Raw genomic sequence first — 20,425 nt, 5'->3', positions numbered from 1 at the left:
AATGCTAAATCTACGAGTGTGCCGACAAGTCCGCTGCTTCATTGAGTTTTTTTTTATTATTGACTGAATTTCCTTTTTCGATTAGAACATTTTATACCAATCTCGTCCATATTTGCGTGACATCCAGCGTGCCTCACGTTTGCGATCTTTGTAACGTTCATAATCGTCCGAATCCGAACCGCTGAAAGAACCACTCGAAACCGAATCGTAATCGGAGTTCTCGAACCGATCTTTGAAGTGTTGCGCCAGTGGAATTGTTGTGAGGTATTCATTGATCAGGGGATTGTTGACGATTTCCGTTTCCACACGTACCGGTTCAATCATGTCAAATTCTCGCTTGAATTGAAATGGACCAGTGGCTTTGGTTTCATCCGTTTTGAAGAAAATCTTCAGCTTGTTTGCTTTGGCCAGTTTGCGTCGTAGTCCATTCAAGTTAGCAAATTCGAAATTTGCGAATTGTCGTGAGTTGTTGCGCAGATAAATCTTCTTCAGGCGGGGTGAACGGCTGGCAAAACTGCGCAATGCTTTGAGATATGCACCAAAATTGATGTAGTTCACCGACCAATAAACGAAAACTTCTTCCAATTTCTTGATATCAGCCAACTGGTCGATTTTTCCCGAGATGTTGCCTAGGGGGATTTAACTACGTGAAAACTTGTAAAAAAATGATATAAACGCGCACGAAATTGTTACATTCACCAGAGAACTTGCATGATTCCACTCAGTTGACAAGTTCCGTATTAAAACAACATGAGCGAACGCGCGCGAGTTCGTGTGCAAACTTGTAGCTGGACGACGCGCACACATCAGTCGTTCCATTTATTATATCTGGATTAACTTTTTCTTCAACACTTTCTCCAGCTCTTTAAAAATATTTCCTTTGTCCATTTTATAATTATATAAATCTTTGAACTTTTGGAAAGGATGTGAAAAATCTTTATACACGTAAACAACCGATTTTTAGCTTGAAACGCGTTTTAATTGTCAAATAACAACTTGAAAAACGCGCAAAACCATAAACAAACTTGTGTAAACTTGTGACCGTGCGCGTCAGTACGTACAAGGAACGCGTCGAACTCCCGCGAATCAAGCAAACTGGCAAAAAACATGCTGAACTCGTAAGAGTTAAATTCCCCTAGGATGTTGCACTGCAACGACTTCAAATGTTCGAATGTGGTGATGAGTTTGGTAAGCGACGGACCGATGTCATTCCGTTCGAAGTACAGACCTTCAACGTATGGTGCGAGTGATACAAGTCCATTCGAATTGCGACAGAGATGAGCACGAACTGAGTCAGCGAATTTCAAATGCAAACGTTTGATAAGTTGCTGACTGCATGACCGTTGTAAGGCATCAAATGCTGCCACAATATTTGCTGGCACGTCGAAGAACAACTGGTCAACATAAATTCGTTCGTCGAACAATTTTTCAATCGTTTCTTGTGACTTTGACAACAATGACAAATTGCTGATGCTTGGATTGGCTTGAAGGAATCGTTTGAGTTTGTCGATTGGGATTTCACGGTCCAAATGCCATGCAAAGTATTTCAGGTTCGAATATGTTTGCTCCATCCAGTTGATATTGTCGTCATCGCTTGGCTCGTTGAAAACTTTCCACAGCGTCAGTTCCGTCAGGTTTGGCATCAAATTCAACATGACTCGGTTCAAATCACCGTCAATGCGCACGTTTGCAAATGTCACTCGTTCAACGCCTTGAGCAATGTCAGCAATTGTGCTACCATGCAACTCATTCAGACCGGTAGTTCCATTTTCAAATCGAAGTTCTTTTATCGATGATCGATTTTCCTTGCACATCGCGCTGAATTTCTCTAGTGCCGCTTTATCCGTGCAAACTTTGTCGAGTGTCACATTTGCCATTTGGTTCGCAAAACATTTGACATATCGCTGATTCGCTGGGCCAATGCTCAAAGATCCATCGTCTGTCACGGCGTCGATGATCATCACTTTGTTGTGTCGACGTGCCAAGACATCAGCGGCCAATCGTTGAAATCGGGTACATGTCTGGCTGACCGAGCACAGACTATTCAATGACAATCGTTCAAAAATCCCAAAACAACAGTCGTCATTCAGTGACATGAACGTTGGTTTCGGTTCACCGTGCAATTCTTCAGGCGTTGCGTTATTTGGAGAATCTTTAACTTTTTCCACTTTTGGCTTTTTCTCTTTCGGACTTTCCTCTCGTGACGTTTGAGCTCGCATTCGTTTCTTCTTTGATGGAGCCATTTTTCGACCAATGTCAATCGCGATTACAACAATGTGCGAATTCTGAAAAAAAGAACGCAAAAAACATCATCATAGTCTAGGCTTGGCAAATTGATCAAGTGAATCATGAAAATGCATGAAATTCGACGATTATTACAATATTTATTATTGTCTATTATTATTCATCACCAAACAGAGATCAAAAGAACTCCTCTGAACATTGAAACTAGTCAATTTTGAGAAGGTATTTGGCGCAAAAAAACCGAAAATATTCGCAAAAATTCAATTACCTTCCTGCCAAAAAACAAAAATCGATGGAATTTAGCGACAATCTTTCTGATTTTTCTCGATTACGTTGCACTGTTCGGATTTCGTTGCAATTTCCTTGTTGTCCTCCTCTGAAATGATTGTATTCACAACGAGATTCAAATGCCGTCTTAGTTTTGGCTTATGTCGATTGCTCAGTTGGCGAACAGTAGCGGTTGGATCGTTAGACACACTCACACATACATACAATCGCCTTTCTATAGGTTGATGTAACATCAACTCAACACTAAATGTACAGCTTACTCCTCTGTTATGATGGATTCACATTCAACATGCTATCCTGTGTATATAGTGCTGTTGTGTGCAACGCACACTGTGTTCATTTTTCTTCGAGTTGCAACACAATGACCGATCGCCAGCACTAATGGACTTCAAATGCTCTTTGTTTTTGTTGACATAATAATGATTCGGTGATTGTTCTGATTTGTGCATCGTTTCGATCTTGAATTTCGTTATATCAGCAAAAAATCCTGGCCGATTGTGTTTTGTTGATGTCATCAACTTGAAGAAGAGAGAACTGATGTGATTTGTTGATCAAGAGAAAATGTTCTACATGGAAAAAAGTGTGTCAATGGAGAAAAGTGATGTCGATTCATGGTATTGCTTTTCTATGTTTTTGCTCACATATTTACTGATTCCTGTGTCGACATAAAAGTTTCATGATAAAACTGGTATGAAGCATTCAAAACGGAACACAGCAATTATCATCAACACATCCTTATTCATTTTGGCACTGCTCTGCTGATCAGCCGCTGGTTTTATGTTCATTGAACACTGTTCACAATATTTGTTTGCTGATAACTATCATATCTATTCAGCTGAGCAGCTGCTGCTTTCAAGTTGAACATAAACAAATTTTAGCTATCGTTATGTTAAATATAAACAAAAAATCAGTGGATCCACGAAAATCGCTCATTTTTCGCATCTAGGCCACATATTTCCAAACGTAAGCGCCTGAGCTAACAATGTAAGCCTAACATTGATGTCGTTTTTCAGAACACGCGTTCAAATATTTGTTGAGTGTCTCTTCATATTTTCTATTCATTCTGTTTATTATCTCGTACAAGGTAACTTTGTTCAACAACAACCGTTTCCCGGTTTCTATTCTGTTGTCTCTTCTCTTCCATGTAATTGTGTACTGGTCAAAAATTTATTCCACAACAACTTATTTGCTTTTTATTTTGGCATAGACGACTTTTTGGTATAGTCAGCAAAAAAAAAAATCTACAAAAACTCGCAGCATATCAAATCACATTGTTTTCCAAGCCATAAGTACTTGCAAGTACATAAATGTAAATTATTGAAAACTGTTCGTATAAATGTACTATAGGTATGTGTTCTGGTGCATAGCATCCCCTACTTCGATGGTGAATGCATTCAGATTGAGCAGTTTACAACTCATGCGAAAGGATACATAATACATAGCATCAGAGAGTGTATTTTTCCTTTTGATTGTTTATTTCTGAGCTGAGCTGAGCTGAGCTGAATTTGCCGTTTCAAGCGCCTGAAACATTATATAAACACGTTCACGGTGCAAAATAGCAATGAAAAATTTTCCACCGTGAACGCGTTAAAATAATGCTTCAGGCGCCTGAAACAGCAAATTCAGCTCAGCTCAGGCCTGTTCAGCAGCTAAAATATACTCTCTGATTAAAATTCTACATGATTTCAGTGAAAAGAGATTGTTTTCAGTAAAGAACAGACTTTTGTCTGGAATTCAAATTACGAAAGCGATTGGACTTACCTAAAGCAAATATGTTCGGATCTGCGTAATATTCTTTCATGAATCAATTCAAACCGACGAGGATTATGGAGCGTTATTTGACTTTGTTTTTGCATTGAGTGGGATTGAAAGTAAATTTCGTATTGCATACCATGAAAATCGTGGAAAAGCATTTAAAATATGAAAAAAGAGGAAAAAAGAGGAAAAAAGAAAAACCAACCAACAAAAATCGGCAGAAACCTTGGAACTACGTCACATCGCGTCGATATTATCGCTGTTGCGATACAAATACGAACAGTAAGCACAAATATACTTGTTCCCTATGCCTGAAATATTCAAAAAAAAAATGACTAACCAGCAATCGATTTGTTAGTATAGCTCTTCAATGTATTTGATTTGCTTGTACATATAATTTTACACAAATATAACCTAAAAATAAATGCAATAGAGTTTCATAAACAAGTGATGTCTTCTTCATATTGCTTTGGATTCTTAGAACAAAAGATAAATTGCATTAATACAAAGGTAGTGGACCAAACACGTAAGTTGTCATTGGACAATCAAATAAAGTGAGAGCATTTCATGATGAGTGGAAGTCATCGTAGATGGTTGAATGCTACCGAATTGCGGACAGAAACTGAATGACATATGGATCGTGCATGAGTGCGTTTTTCTTGAGACTCAGCACCATCGATAGGATGTCGGGTGTGTTAGCGAGTTTCTGGTCATTTTTATCGGATGGAATCGGTGGAGAATCTCCATTGGTTTGGGGTGATGGACAGCCGTTCATTGAACTGTCATTTCGGTCATGAAAATCGTTGCTGTCATCGGAGAATTTCGTGTTCATCATCAAATTCTCGGCGTATTGATTTGCATCCACTTGTTTTGTCTTCTTCTTATTGCCACCAGCCTTCTTTTTCTTCGTCACTTTCTTGGGCTGTTGCTTGCTTTTCGACGATTGACGCTCAATCTGCGGAATTGGTATCGTTCGACCGGAATTTTGAGTGTAATCAGACGCAACGGAAATGCAGGAATTTGCAAATACCACCACTGGTGACACTTGACTTGATGCACCTGGAATGGGGAGAATATACGGGGCGGGTTAGTAGTAAAATAATAGAAGTTGAAGCTTAATTTTATTCATTTTTGATTCATTTTAATTCTCTGTTTGCGAACTTGAGGCTGTTGTCGCTAAAATGTCGCACAATTTGAATAGTTTTAAGTGCATTTTGCCCAATGAAGCTGAGAGAGGCCATGAAACTTTTTTTTTCCGAAGAAATATTTGTGTCAATGAAATAAATAAAATAAATGAATATTTTTCAATTTCGGAAAAACACGATGGAAAATTGGGAAGAACATACTTGAATCTGCGGATATGGTGATACCTTCCAAAAATAGACTTCATTCAATTTAAATCGTCTTGAATGAATTTTATCACTTACAATTTTCAAATTGAAACGATAAAAAAATGGCTCAATTCAAAATAAACACTCATTCGCTTGAATGAAAGTCATTCTGCATTGATGAATCTATTGAATCCAAAGAAGATTGAATAAATTGAAGCTCTTATTCTGAACCAGCTTCATTGAAACAACAACAACCACTCCACTTCACTTCGACACAAAGAACCAGCTTAATCTCAAGCAACAGAATTAGCTTCACGTGTGAATTTGCAATGACGTGCGTTGAACAACAACAACAACAACAAAAATCAACATTCTTGTTTAACGTCGTATGTGGCATTACCTGACATTAAAAATGGATAGGTTGGTTTGAGTGACGATGCCACACCTCTGTCAAGATAATGGTCTGGATAGTGATGTGTTGAAGTTGGCGGTGATATTGGGTAAATCTCTTGTTGAATGCGTTTTTTCACGTGCATATTGAGTCGTTCGCGTATATTCTCTTTGGCCGTTGCCATCGGATCGGGTGGCTGTAATCTCCTGGAATTCGGCGATATGACAGGAGTTGGTGCCGAACCTGCAGCTGTTAGCAATATTTGCGGTATCGACATTTCAATTTGCCGTTTAAAACTCGCAGTACAAACACTTTTATTTCCACACACTTCCGAACACACTGGATTTGGGTTTTACTGCCAAACACGTCAAAATTCCAGTCAACAAAACTCCGTTCACGTCGAATCAATTCTTTAGCACCAAAACTAAGCAAAAATTCGTCCTATGTTCATTCAGTATCACGTTGGAATGGTGCGTTTTTCTATTGCGACGCAGTTTAGTCGAATCCAAAGCCAGCGATGGAATTTCGTGTGTCGCGCACGCCTCTGTCTCTTTAAACCATACGAAACAAAAAAAAATCTTTATTAATTTTCTCTTATTAATGTTCCTTTTTTGTCGCTTCTTCTCAAACAAACAGAAAATAGCAGCAAGTATATGCAAATGGGCTACGCAAACATTAACACTGAAGAAGAACTGAAAAAAAGCAATCGACACAAGCGAACAGAAAAAAAAATCCATACATTGACATTTGGTTTGTTTTGATTTCTTAAGTTCGTACCGAACAATTTTTTTTCCGTTGTTCGTTCGCTCCTTCGGCTGTGTGTGACGACCGAAAAAGATGGCGCGCATCGCATTGCTCAAGCGAGAACTGCCAAATTTGAACACTCGTTTGGCAAACAGTAGTTAGCTCATTGGAAACGAGATGGAGCCGCTGTGAATGGCAATCGAAATCAGAAATAACGATGTTGAATCGATGTGAAAAAATTGGAAAAATTTGAAAACTTCTTCGATATTTTTCAATTGAATGAAAATAAAAAATTTCCACATCAAAAAAGCAATTTTTTCCCCAAATTTTGCCCATGGCAAACACCATGCTTAGACACTTTTAGACGCAAAATGGCAAATGTCAAATGAGTAATTGTGCGACATTGTTACCTGTCAAACTGAGACAATAGCCATATTAACTGCATAATACAAGTACGTCGACTGTGTAAAGACCCAACAGAACCGAAAAAAAAATACTTTCTCTCATTTTGGTGGCAGAATCCATTAATTCTCATTTTTCTTGATTAAAAACCGCGTCCACACAAATTAAATGTTGAGTTAAATTGAAAATTGAATCGACTGTATCGCATAAATTGCATCAATATTTGATGCGGATCGTTTTGCAGAGAGTCTGCGACCCGAATTTAGTGTAGCCTGTTCGTCTATATGCAAACGAGAACCGATAATTTTTGTGTGTGGAATATTGCGTCCGCCATTGCTGTTGTCTACTAATTGTTGATAGTGGCTTCGACAAAAAAAAAACATTCGCTCTTTCTCTTTCTCGTGTGTGTGTTGTTTCGTTTAGTTTTTTCTTGCATCTCATCTTGAAGCACGCGACACGAATCACTTTTTTTTCTTTCGGGAAATTAGTTTTTTTTTTGTTAAATTGAAATTCGATTTGCACCAAATCGATGCAATTGAGATAAAATACTGATTGAATTTTGACACACAGACAGAGACGAGTGTGTACGAACGAAAGACGTGCGGCAAAAAAGTGCACGCCACCGAAACATATCCATCGGCCCCTCGATTTCAACTTTTTGTGGCCAGAATATCCAGTTTTTTTTTCGTTGCTTCGTTTTTTTCATTTCGTCGATCTCAATTTCGTTTCCATCGTATCTCATTTCAACGACAACTTTGCAACCACGAACGACAACATCACTTTCAAAACGTCAAATCAAATCTATCCAAACGTCAACTAAATATCGTGCTGAAGAATTTTACTTATCACAATTTTTTAATAACAATTCGCAATTATGACGGCTACGGATCAAATGCGAGCCATGCTCGACCAGCTCATGGGAACATCGAGAAACGGTAAGACATTTTTTTTTTCTTCTTATTGAAACAATTTTTTTCATGTTTGTGTGGTTGTTCTCCGTGTGTTGTTTTTTCAATCGATTCAAAATATTGCGAATTTAATGCAAAATCTGATTTATCGAGCGCTATTTTATTTGCAATCAAATTTTAATACGGATTTTACCTTCTTAAGCCGCATCAATTCATAATATTCGACAAGCAACAAAATCATTCATAATTTTTGAAATGGACGCTTGTTCGTTCATTCGACAATTAAAAAAAAAAAAATTGAACCGAGAAAAAGTCACGCTTTTTTAAGTTTAAAAAACTCATTCTCCCAAGAAGAATCTTCTTTGCCAGAAAAAGAGAAAATAGAAGAATCTCCGTTTTTTACTCAATTTATTCACTATTCTTCAGAGTGCTCTGCGATTTGGTCTAAGGTGGTCAGTTATATAAAAAACATGACGAAAATTTTGTGAATTGATTTAGTTTCTGTGATTTATCAAGCCCTGTTTATGATTTATTCCCATAATAAATTCCGATTCTGGTTTGAAAAGCAATCAATTTCCTATTGAATACTCAACGGCTTTGAGTCAACGCTTTCTGTTTTTCATTTAATATGCAACCAAAGAGTCAATAAGTGATCTGGTCGATTGCAAATTGAGTGATTTTTTCTATTTTGAGGCACACAAATATCGTTAAGTCAAACACAAAATACGGTTTAGTTGAAAAATTCAATTATTCTCATTCCAATTATTTATTGAAATTTGTGAGCATAAATTTGATAACAATTATTCATTTCAACACCAAAATAGCTTCGACTAATAATAAATATCAATCAATCAATAAAATTTGTTTATTTCAAGACTTCTTTAATTTTAATTCATATTTTTTTCTTCTCATTTTGGTTTGACTGCTCATTTTTCTTGCGAATCCGACATTTTGGTTCGGCTGTGGAATTGTATCTTTTGTCATCATCCACATCATCATCATCATCATTGTTTTAATCACCCACACAGGAGAAGGTGATCGATTCACGTTGAAGTTTAACGACCCAAAAGTATGTAAAAGCTTTCTACTTGAATGTTGCCCACATGAAATTCTAGCATCAACGGTAAGTTAAATAATCTCTCTTGAACCATTTACCCCATTTCATACTTGTTTTTCTTCTTTTTTCCTCCCTTTATAACAAATTTTCTTTTTTAAATGTGCTTCGAACTAGTCATTCATATTTTAAGAATGGTGTTGATAAAGAAATTATAAAAAAAATGAGTAAATTTTTATTCAAATGAATGAAGGGAGGTATCTCTTGAATTAGGGAGAAGTATCGTTTATAGAAAAAAATTGACGATTTTTTTTTTCGTTGCAAAAGTAGGGTATTTGAAAGATTTTAGGAGAATTTCATGAAATTCCACCCTGAACTGGGGTCAACAATCAGTTTGTATGCTGAGTCTGTTATTATTTTTCTATTTAATTGCTATCGCTGTTGATTTTGGATATTTTCATATTTTGTTTTTTCTGTTATTATCAGTTGAGGTTTTCTAGAGAGTTAATCGTTGAGAAAACTGTTCGTATAGAGAGTTAATGAGTCGTTCGTCTTGTCGTCGTCAGGTTTTTTTTTCTTTTCGAGTCAGTATTCAAACACATCTGTTTTTCAATAGGGCCAATTCTCTCTATCAAAACAGTGTGTTCACTCAAATAATCAGTGATTCACTTCAACAGGGCTTGGTACGGTTAGGTTTTTTGCTAGTATGAGTCAAACAAAACATGCCTTGTACAATTTACACATTTTCGGTTTTGAATGAATACATAGAAAGGGTAGAACAACGTAGACAAATTTTGGTTTAAAAAGAAGAAAACAATTGCAACCAAATTTACTACAAAAACAAATCTTCGACTGGATATTTCTGATTCGCTTCTTTAACATCTATTGTGTTACCGATGTAATTTTCAGAAAATGCCTGCGCTTTTTCTGTTAAGATGAGGATAGAAAATTGTGTGTTGTTGTAGGCGTATTTGTAAGTACAATTGACGTACGTATTAAACACAATTAATAAACAAAAACAAAACACAAATCAAACAAATTTCTACAAACAAACCAAAAAAAAAGCAACAAAATTACAAATTAAATCAAAGCTGCTGAGACAAAAAGCGAGAGCGAAAAAAACTGGCTGCACAGTATAATAGATGGCTTTCAACGACCGAAAGCCAATCTATTAAAGTCATTTTTTAAATAAAACATAAAGTTATTCGTCAATTCTTTTTTTATTTTATCAATTAATTATTATTTTCGCGTTTGCTAAATTGGTTTTTCCATGGGATTCAATGTATTGAGTCATTGTTTTTGGTCCATCATCATGGACATCTTCTTTTTTTATTATTTTGGTTTTTCTTTTCAATCGCACTTCAAACCAAGCATTACACGTGCGACCCTTGAATCCGTTCAGATTCTTACATTGAAAAACACCTTTTTTTTATCGTAAACATTTAGATGTTTAGTTCAACTATAGTAATAACTACAAAAAAAAATTAAACAAAAACAAATTCCAATCGCAAAACACGGTGAAAAAAAAGACAAATATGATTAGCTAATTTATTTCAAGTTTTCCGTCTGCCCGTCGTGTCTCATTGTAAATCACTTTGTATAGAAAGTAGAGCGCTATGTATTGGTGAGTAAATTATTGTTTAAAACACAACCAACCAACAAAAAAAACACATAAAAAAACATCCAGCTTGAGCTATGTTTTGGGTAAAAAAAATTATATCAGTTTTTTTAGACATTTAAAAAATAAATAAATTTAAATCGAAAAATTGAGGCTTGCTGCCATGATTTTCACGCCACACACCGTCAACTGGAGAAATATAAATCGTATATCGAACGATTTGACCATACGACCACACGAACGGTCTTTTTTGCACGGGCTAAAGTTTCAATCGGCGTTTTTACTTTGACTACGCCAAACACGTCGTGGTGAACGATTCTCGCTTTTTCACATCCCATTTCACAGAGTCATTCCAACATTTCGAAAGGGATTCCCGAAGACGATTCGCCGTTTTCAAACCTAAATACTCTTTGAAAGAGAGAGAGAGAGCATTTTTGGTTCGAAGTAGATTTAGCTAGAACCAAATGAATTTTTTTTTGAAAAAAATCCGACTTTTGCTGCAAAAGAAAAACAATCTACTTTAAAAGAAATGACATGGGAATCTCAAATTGAGAACACTTCTTTTTCTACGAAAATTTTCTGATCGAAAAATTTTCTGAAGAAATTCTTCTTTCAAAGAAACAAAAAATACTATATCCTGAAGGAATGCGATGTTTCGTGGTTTTTTGGCCACAATTTCTATTGTAATCACCAAAAGACGAAAAAATTAAAGAAATTTATATTATTTGACACTCGAACGATGTCCACTGCATTTTCAAAGGAAAATTTGCAAAAAAAAATGCAAAAATCCAAAGGCTCTCTGAAATCACCTATGTTACTTTTGCCTAAAACGTCAATGTCATTAGCAGCATTGACGTTCTACTGACTTAAAAGCATTGAAATGTCAATTGCTTTGACGTTCTAGGCACAAATTTCCGAGAGCCTTTCTTTAGCCAATTTTAAGCTTTTCTTAGCTTCCATGTCAATGCTCCTTCAAAATGTCAATTCAAATTTCCAAATGCTTCATCGAACATCATTTTTCTACATTTGAACTTCATTTATCAATCTATTGCTCACACACCGCATCGATTCCATTCTTCTCGAGTTAAAATCATTGCTTCCGAACTTTAGTCCGTCCGAAATTACACGTGAACTGGTTCTATTTTCTCCAAACTTAAGAACAAAACCAATTGATTTCAAAAGCGTAAGCTTTTGTCATTTTACTAAAAAAAAAAGAGTAAAAACAAAAACGTTTTATCATCGATAAAACCGATTGCATGGAACGCCCATATTGATTGTGATCTTTTCTTTTTCTCTCTTTTTTTCTTTCTTTCTGTTTCTTCTCAATTTTATCTTTGTTGAAATCAGCGCATGGATTTGGGCGAGTGTCCAAAGGTGCACGATCTTGCATTGCGAGCTGACTATGAGAAGGCAGCCAAGCACAAAGACTACTACTATGACATCGATGTGAGTATTTTTTTTCGTACTTTGAGTTCTGTTGAAAGAGAAAAAATTTATTGGAATGAAAATCGTTTAAGACGAGCTGAAATTTCAAAGACTTTTCCAATTTTCCACTCCAAAAAAATCCTAATCGATATCATTTTTTCCATCCACCAGGCAATGGAGCATCTGCAAGCGTTCATCGCTGATTGTGATCGACGTACGGAGGCGGCAAAAAAGCGTTTGGCCGAAACACAAGAGGAGCTAACGGCTGAGGTGGCGGTTAAAGCGAATGCTGTCCATCAATTAGCCGAGGAAATTGGTAAGAAATTAGCCAAAGCAGAGGCACTCGGCGAAGCCGGCGAAGTGGAAGAGAGTGTACAGTTAATGGCGGAAATCGATGAGTTGCGTGCGAAAAAAGTGCAAGCTGAACAAGAGTATCGGTCATCAATGCCGGCCAGCAGCTATCAACAGCAAAAATTACGCGTTTGCGAAGTTTGCTCCGCATATCTAGGCATTCATGACAACGACATTCGATTAGCCGATCATTTTGGTGGTAAATTACATTTAGGTTTTATGGCCATACGCGATAAGCTTGCTGAATTGGAGGTGAGCATTGAGTCGACACATTTTGTCGTTTTTTTCCCTTGGACATTCCGACTAGACAAACCAAAACTAGTTGCAACTTTGTCATTTTAATCTAAATGATTTGACCGCTCTATTCGCAACAGAAAACGGCCGGTCCACGGAAAAATGATATGAAACGATCGGGTCGCAGTGAACGTGACTATGATGACAGTTCGAGTTCAAGATACGGTAAGAGTCGCTACTATGTTGGTGGTAGGGAATTAGATCGGCGTTCTCGTGTGCATCGATCACGAAGCAAAGAGCGCCGGCATGGACGATCAAGCCGCAGCAAAAGCTATTCATCACGTCGACGATCACGTTCACGCTCACACTCCAGGGATCGACGATGAAATGGACCATAACAAACACAGAAACACACAACAAACACACACTCACCCACAACAGATTACACCGGATTATTGGAAAAAGTAACACACAACATTGAATTATTTAACATTTAAGACATTTAAAAAGGAAAATAAAACAAAAACGATTTAAATCCAATAAAATTCGAGCGGCATTTCTTATGTTTGGAAATTGATTTTAAACTGCAACGATTAGAACAAGCTGTGAATTTAGGTGGAACACTTCGGAAAGTGTCCGTCTGCCAGACTGGAATAGGACAATTTGTCTGGAATACTAAGGTATAGATCGGATATATAGAATGAAGCTGGCATAGACCATATCGAATTAAATGAAAGGTAACATTCTTCGACGATGAATCTTAGGTCGTTTTCAAAAAACTCCATTCCTTCAAAATCATGATTTCAATTCACATTCATCGGTGAAAGCGATTTATGTACCACCTCAAAATCAGTTGAAAAAACGAAATTGGGTCAAAAAGTGTTTTGAGAAATAACAAGTAAGTATTTCACGTCAGTAAACTGATGAGAATATTTTTTTCCAAGAAATTCATTTAAGCGCACTATTCACTGAATAGTATTCAGTGAAGCAAATTCCTAAGTCATGTGTGGGCGAGTTGATCGTGTCCAGACTCTCGGAGCATACTGTATGCTGCATATATTGTTCGCGATAAATATGAAAGTTTCACGATGAAACTAGCTCACACAAACGTCGTTTCATCTAATCAATTCCACGGTCGTTGATATTATTTATGAATCAAGAACTGTATATGTATAGCTTGATAAGCTGATGACGTATCGATTACGTCAACTTACCTGATCGATTTGTGATTTTATTAAATCTCAATGATGTTAGCATTTTTTTCACTTATTTCTGTCTTATCCTATTCGTTATAAATTTCTAAGCAAAGTACATCTTAATATTTATTTACATTTTTGTTTTAGTTAATTTATAAAAAATCATACAAAATCAGCATGTAAAATGAGAAAGTAGAAGGTACAAAATGTTCATAAGAAAAGAGAAACCAGCTTTTTGCCTTATTCAAATAAAAATCAATGAAAATAAAATAATAATATTAAAATTGTTAAAAAAAAACATCAAGTTCTAAGAAAAATTTCTTCTTTTCATAGGTTATTTGGGATATTATCTCGATTGAGTTCAAAAATTCATTATTTTTCTAAATTTTTGTGGAGTATTCTCGATGCTATCAAGTCTATAGTATGTGTCCAATTGATCGTTACAAACTTGATAGACGAAATTTTTCTTATTTTCCAAATATTGTCCGTGGCCTTCTAGTGTGATTTCCTTCAATTTATTTGCAAAAGCTTTCAATTTTGCAAATATATTAAATTTATTGATATCGTTACTGTCGTTTGGTTCCAACGAAAATTTCCATGTGGTATAGGGACTGAGGAAATAATCGCCCGTTTTCATTTTGCTGATTATGTCGTTCGGTTTGGTTGGTTGTCCCCTCTCCAGTGAAAACGAGATTTTAACTGGTTTTTCGGGTGAAATGTAGTAAATTCGCTTGTAGCAACGATAGTAACAATTGCCGATCATTTCCAATGTGATCTTGAAGCGGCTAATCTCACTGTCAAACACACTTTGTTCACTCTGATTCTTGAGTGTCAGTTTTATCCAAATATTGTTGAATTTGATGGCGCTCATTTTCAAACCGTCCCAAATATCGGCGTTAAATGTAACTTCATCACCATTTAGAAGATTCACAAAATCATCTTTGTAATCGACCGAATGCCAAGTGTAAAATGGCTCCTTATCGGTGAAACTATAATTGCTGTACAAATATTCATCGCCTTCTTGAAGTACTGATTTTGACTCTTTGATATTCAGGATCAATTCACTGATTCGAGCAATCCTACCTTCAATGAATTCGGGATCGGTGATGCTTACATTTGATTGCAAGTCAAATTTGTCCAGAAAATTTTGAGCAAATGGAAATTTATGCCGCTTAATTGCCTGTATTCCAACCAAGTACTGCTCAATGGCGAGATTCGACTTGATAATTATTTCCATTTTGAGGACGTCCTCCAAATGCGAATCTTTAATTTCATTCTGTCCGACCGCAACGTCTGCTATCAATGTAGCCAATTGAGCCTTTTCCGTGTACTCATCGATGCGATCGTATACATCAATGACGGTCGTGATGCCTTCGTTGATTTTCTCAATGCATCGTTCAAGATCGGCGCTAACCATAAAACCCTTGGTCATTTGATTAAACAGATTTTTGACATCGCCCAATGTACTTTGAATCGACCATCGACTTATATCCAGTTCAACATGCGATTTTCCCTCGGAGTTCTTAATAGCAAAATCAATCGATTGATCAATCATTTGGAGTTGCGGTACCATGATATTGTAAACGTTTTGTTCATGCTGTCGAAGCACTTGCATTTGTTGGTTGAGTTCGTTGAGCGTTGCGTCGACTTCTTTGATTTTATTCTGATCGTCACGAATTTGACCGTATATTTCAATTCCAACCTCGCCAACTTTCAGAACGTTCTTCATGTAGCCCAGCTTTTCAATCGCTTGTTTGGCTATTTTGCTATCGGGTTTGCGATCTTCCAAAAATTTCATCGTATTTTCAATTAGTTTGACTAACTCGTCACGGCTTTTTTTAATTTGCTTCATTTGATCAGCATTTGGAATTTCCGTACTTTTCATGATTTTTGCGATATTACCCTTTAGCGCGTCCATATTTCGTTCAACTGGTATCAAATCAGTGCAGTTTTCCGTGCGTAAAATAACATACAAATCGTTCAATTGCTGGTCAAGAAGTTCAAAATTGTGTTTCGCATGCTTTGATATCCGTTCCACTTCCGCTTTTACCAATCCAACGGGAACGGTCACTTTGTGAAGTGCCAACGTGCTATCAATCACTGTATCGGCCACGGATGTTACCGTTCCGATTGCGGCACCAGCAATCATACCCTGCGGCCCCATCAACGATAAGCCTGAAGCGACCAGTTTCAATGGACCCAACAATGTCTTAAGAAACATTTTCTGTTCCAATTTCTTTTTGTTTTCTTCGGCTAGTTTAATTTGCGTTTCGGTCGTTTTCTTCTTTGTAAATATTTCGCCGAGCAACTCTTTGATCTGAGCATCAGTTTCCGTGATTACAGTATTGATTCGCGGGATTACAGTTTTTTGGACCAAATCACTTGCAGCCACAATTTTGTCGTTCAATACACTTTTGTATGCGTCACGTACTTCATTGATGTAAACGGTTTTTTTCACCTTTTGCAATCGTATCATTCGTGTCTCGACGATTTTCATAAATTCCAGCAAATTCACGACAGCAATGTTGGTTGAGTGTGATTTTATGGCAAATAGTCGACTCAATACAGATGTGTATAAGCAATTGATAACCTTTTGATCGTCCGCTTTTCCATTCAGCGTTCGGCTATAGTTCACCATGCGATCACGTAATGATTCGTAGTATGAATTGAACGATAACCTGTTTCGCAATTTGAAGTAATGCGATTCGATACTTTTAAATTCAGCGATATAGTCAAGCGTTGTATACGATGCGTGTAGATCTTGATTTTCATTCAAATACTCCAGGAACATATCCAATTCCGATACTTGGATATTGTTTGCCAAATACTCTCTAACAAAGTGTTTGTAATCGATGTATGTTTGTATTGGATTTTGAAAATCGAAAGGCTTACGCTTGAAAACGTCACAATTTGCACCATCTATTCCATTTTCACCGGGGGCGTTGGGAATTCCATAATAACCACCATAAGAAGCTTCACGGCTACGTTCTGTTTTAATAACATCTAAAAAGTTGTTGTAAGCTATTCTTACGTCCATTATACGCCCATTAAATGACTTTTTTCCACCAATTCCACCTTTACCGTCTGATCCCTTTTTACCTAGGTGAAATATCGCACAAGAGAATTCCAAAATTAGAGAGCTAAATTATGAAACAAAACTCGGGTAAGAGCCAAAGCTAATTCAAAATCTACATAAAAACGGCTATCGTGTGTTTACCTTCTCCACTTATTTCAGCAAAATTGTGAGCATTCTCAAACGCAAATATGGATGATTTTCCACTATAGCCACCCGGTGCTCCACAACCGCCATCTCCACCATCAGTGCCTCTTACTCCCATACCTCCAAGAAATGTGTAATCCTCATAATAATAGCCGGGACCATTTGACGTACCACTGGTATGTAGATGTATACTAGGGTCATTTTTCAATTGGTCTACATCCGTTATTTTTGGTGGATCTGGTCCATTGGTTCCATCTAGTCCTAAAAACAATGGAGTGAGAGGATACAAAAATGAAGTGCTTTGGACTCGATTTGATATAATCGTTGGCTGTTTGTTGGCTCGGCTACCGATTTTTATATATACACATTTCAAACTTCAAAAAATCGGCGACCAATTGCGATCGCTGCACAAACCTCTGCCTCCATCTTGTCCCGAACCTCCATTGCCACCATTTATATAAACCTGAATGCGTGGCTCATTAATTGTTCGACCAAGTGCAAAAAATTGTCCGCCAGAACCGCCTAATTTTCCCGGTGCTCCGTGTTCACCTCTCTGTGGATACTTGAGTGTTTTACGATCGGAAGAACCTGGTGGAAATTCATTACTTGGCCGCGCTGCTGTTGCAAGTCCTTCTTCATCGTGACCACTTAAATCAATGATTCTGCTTGAGTTTCGTGCAATCACCACAATTTCCCACACTGGTGATACAATAGCAACATACTGACTGAAAGTCGTTGCATTGTAGTCAACATCGAGAAACACTTTATTTGCTGCGAACACTTCTATGTATTTGGCTGTCCGAGAGCAATCCAATGGAACGATGTCACTGATAAGTACGTTGAATCCCGTCACAACCAAATGTGTACCATTGCACTTATGTTCAAATTTTTGCATCGATTGACTCCAAACCGCTTGCAATAGCTTCAGTTTGAATGTGTTTACTAATAAGTCCTGAAATGTCTCATACTTATTTGGATAGACAGAGTCAATGGCTGATTTTATATCCAGCTCTTTTACCATAACCTCATAACTTTCAACATTTATCGTTAGATTCATCAGTTTGGTTCCGTCAATTTTCGTTGACTGTTGAATGCTGTACGACGATAAACGATCTTGTAAATCAATTAGAAAACTGTACCATGCTCGCGAATTGTCCAAACGTGCTTTCAATTTGGCTATGGCATTTGTGATTTCATTTGGAATGTTGGGTTTTCGTTTGGTAAGCACTTGAAGAAATTCAAACAGTTCTAAGGATTGAAGGAAACTTCGAAAATTGCTACTCACTATAGAAATGCCCAGAACATCAGTTGTATCAATGAATTGGTTTCGAAATTCAAGTGGCTGCAATGAACTGATTTGTGACCAATCCTTCAAAATTGCTGCGGTTGCAGCAATTGAATCTCTTAAGCTGTGCGAATGTTGTTTTTCCTTTTGCTTGAAAAATAGCTCAATTTCCGCACTGATGATGTTAAAATCATAGATAAGCTGATTCTTTGTCTCTTCAACCAAATCGTGGGCTTGTACTTTTGATTTGTCCGATATGACCATACCAAAATCATCCGATTCCTTTCGTACATATTGTAGATTTTTATTAATTATATCAACAAGATACGGCTTCTCTTTTTGTATAAGTGGCATTTGGCTCAATGGTCCCGCCTTGTATGCCAATCGAAATATCCCGATTCGTGTGTATTTTCCGTTTTTCTTCTCAAGCAAAATGTCAATGAATTGAATTTTATTGGCAATTACTTGACGTTCATCGCCTGCCTGAGTTCCATTCAATTTTGCTTTTAATTCGATCAATGTTTGATTCAAAAACGTCGCAATTCCAAGGATGACCGATTCATCGTCGATTAGCTTTGGTGGTTCAGATTCATAGTCGTAAGTGTTTGGCACTTTGGTCACAATCAATGCAATCGCGTTTCGATATTTGTCAATGTTCTTAATAAGACCCGTTGCAAATCCAACTAAATCCATAAAATCGTGCCGATCACCAATGGCAACTTGAAGTGCAGTGTAACTAACGGTGAAAATTAATTTCGTTGATTTGGCAAAATTTAACAGTTTTTGAATCAAAAACGTAGCTGCCAAGTCAACTTCAACACCTCTTGAATCGCTAAAACCGGGACAATCGTAGTAAGCGAGACAATTTTCATCGTCAGTAAATAAATCTGGCACAATTGTTTTCGATGTGGTCGTGTTCAATCCACTAATTTTGTCATTTGGATCGACAATTCGGAAACTGCCTCGTACACCTTCAATCGGAACCGAGTTCAATTCAACATTTGTTAAAAATTGCGTGAGCGTACTTTTGCCACTTCCAGTCATACCAAGTATGAGAATAACATCGGTTTGACTGCCAACTATGAAATTTCCATCTTGCTCTTTTATATACTCCAATATCTGCACTGAATCATTCGCCGAGTTCATTAAGTCATGATTATTGGCTTTAATTTGTTTTAAATTGGACAATATTAACAGCGACACAATAAATAAAATCACTTCCATTGCAGTGATTCAATGTCCAGGTATTCAATGTTTTTTCTTTTTAAATTAAATTAAATTTACTTTTGAAAAATGACACAAACTTCAACTTCAACAGAATAAACTTTAACCACTACTAAAATGAAGTCATTTGAAACTTCTTCTCTTATATGTATACTCTTACAGCTCTTATCAGATATGACTGAGTGTACGCACAAATCCAAGTCTAAGTATTCTGTGCCAAAGTTCAACTTGTGTGTGTACAATGATCATACATTGAGTGCATGACTAATGGAAGATCCTGACCAAAAACAAAATGTTAACAACTGATAAAGTGGACGATTTCGAGGTATTGGGAATCAAAGTTCAAATTGTGAGTTCACTTCTTTTTGATTAAAATTTCGTTTGTCCCATGAAGAGATTACCGAAATATATTTCAAATGTAAGACACATTGACACATTGTAGTCGAAGCCATCTCTAAATCAACTCATTGAATCATTGAATTATTTTCGAGCAACTTTTTTCAATCGTGTGTAAGCCACACACTACTAGTAATTTTTTTGCATACGTGGTCGTGTAGAAAAGAAATAAATAATAATTGAAAAATAACCGTTGTTTTGTTGTGTTGCAACTTACGTGATTCATTTTTTCATCAGAAATAGAATGAATTAACCTATTTATTGAACAAGATGTTCAGAATTTTAATTCTCATGAAAAATACTAACATTGTATCAAAACTTAAACATAACACTTTTAACGCAAGAGTAAAAAAAACATG

At 36.7% G+C, this 20,425-nt stretch overlaps 3 protein-coding genes across 5 annotated transcripts; 1 reads left to right on the top strand and 2 right to left on the bottom strand.

The window, feature by feature from the left end:
• Positions 1-4,637: 4,637 nt before the first annotated feature.
• On the bottom strand, positions 4,638-6,827 carry LOC129576049 (uncharacterized). The gene is made up of 2 exons (XM_055460470.1): positions 6,019-6,827; positions 4,638-5,346 (listed from the first exon to the last, which is right to left on the bottom strand). The coding sequence occupies exons 1-2, from the start codon at positions 6,284-6,286 to the stop codon at positions 4,889-4,891; spliced, it is 726 nt and encodes a 241-aa protein (XP_055316445.1). The 5' UTR covers positions 6,287-6,827; the 3' UTR covers positions 4,638-4,888.
• A 330-nt stretch (positions 6,828-7,157) lies between these two features.
• LOC129576048 (putative RNA-binding protein Luc7-like 1) lies at positions 7,158-13,290 on the top strand. 3 transcript variants are annotated; one of them, XM_055460467.1, is made up of 5 exons: positions 7,158-8,090; positions 9,092-9,186; positions 12,083-12,181; positions 12,332-12,763; positions 12,886-13,290. In XM_055460467.1, exons 1-5 carry the CDS (start codon positions 8,030-8,032, stop codon positions 13,129-13,131), a joined length of 933 nt encoding a protein of 310 aa, XP_055316442.1. In that variant the 5' UTR covers positions 7,158-8,029; the 3' UTR covers positions 13,132-13,290. The 3 variants fall into 3 exon arrangements, with proteins under 3 accessions (XP_055316442.1, XP_055316444.1, XP_055316443.1); XM_055460469.1 differs by lacking the exon at positions 7,158-8,090 and adding an exon at positions 10,027-10,090; XM_055460468.1 differs by lacking the exon at positions 7,158-8,090 and having other exon boundaries at positions 10,027-12,181.
• Positions 13,291-13,920: 630 nt separating this feature from the next.
• LOC129576047 (uncharacterized) lies at positions 13,921-19,924 on the bottom strand. The gene is made up of 3 exons (XM_055460465.1): positions 17,576-19,924; positions 17,159-17,422; positions 13,921-17,040 (listed from the first exon to the last, which is right to left on the bottom strand). The coding sequence occupies exons 1-3, from the start codon at positions 19,668-19,670 to the stop codon at positions 14,303-14,305; spliced, it is 5,097 nt and encodes a 1,698-aa protein (XP_055316440.1). The 5' UTR covers positions 19,671-19,924; the 3' UTR covers positions 13,921-14,302.
• Between the last annotated feature and the right edge of the window lie 501 nt (positions 19,925-20,425).

The sequence above is a fragment of the Sitodiplosis mosellana genome, unplaced genomic scaffold (genome assembly GCF_009176505.1).
Source record: "Sitodiplosis mosellana isolate CC-2019 unplaced genomic scaffold, AAFC_SMos_1.0 Smas_scaffold_6170, whole genome shotgun sequence".
Lineage (NCBI taxonomy): Eukaryota > Metazoa > Arthropoda > Insecta > Diptera > Cecidomyiidae > Sitodiplosis > Sitodiplosis mosellana.
The sequence above is the reverse complement of the archived record's forward strand: the minus strand, read 5'-3'. Positions and strand labels throughout refer to the sequence as shown.

Excerpts from the sequence above, each read along its gene's own strand:
- LOC129576049 (XM_055460470.1), bottom strand. The coding sequence starts at position 6,286 with ATGTCGATACCGCAAATATTGCTAACAGCTGCAGGTTCGGCACCAACT. Across the intron at positions 5,347-6,018 it reads CTATCCATTTTTAATGTCAG|GTGCATCAAGTCAAGTGTCA; the intron begins GTAATGCCACAT and ends TCCCCATTCCAG.
- LOC129576048 (XM_055460467.1), top strand. The coding sequence starts at position 8,030 with ATGACGGCTACGGATCAAATGCGAGCCATGCTCGACCAGCTCATGGGA. Across the intron at positions 12,182-12,331 it reads ACTACTACTATGACATCGAT|GCAATGGAGCATCTGCAAGC; the intron begins GTGAGTATTTTT and ends TCCATCCACCAG. Across the intron at positions 12,764-12,885 it reads ATAAGCTTGCTGAATTGGAG|AAAACGGCCGGTCCACGGAA; the intron begins GTGAGCATTGAG and ends TATTCGCAACAG.
- LOC129576047 (XM_055460465.1), bottom strand. The coding sequence starts at position 19,670 with ATGGAAGTGATTTTATTTATTGTGTCGCTGTTAATATTGTCCAATTTA. Across the intron at positions 17,423-17,575 it reads GGGACAAGATGGAGGCAGAG|GACTAGATGGAACCAATGGA; the intron begins GTTTGTGCAGCG and ends CATTGTTTTTAG. Across the intron at positions 17,041-17,158 it reads TGCTGAAATAAGTGGAGAAG|GTAAAAAGGGATCAGACGGT; the intron begins GTAAACACACGA and ends TATTTCACCTAG.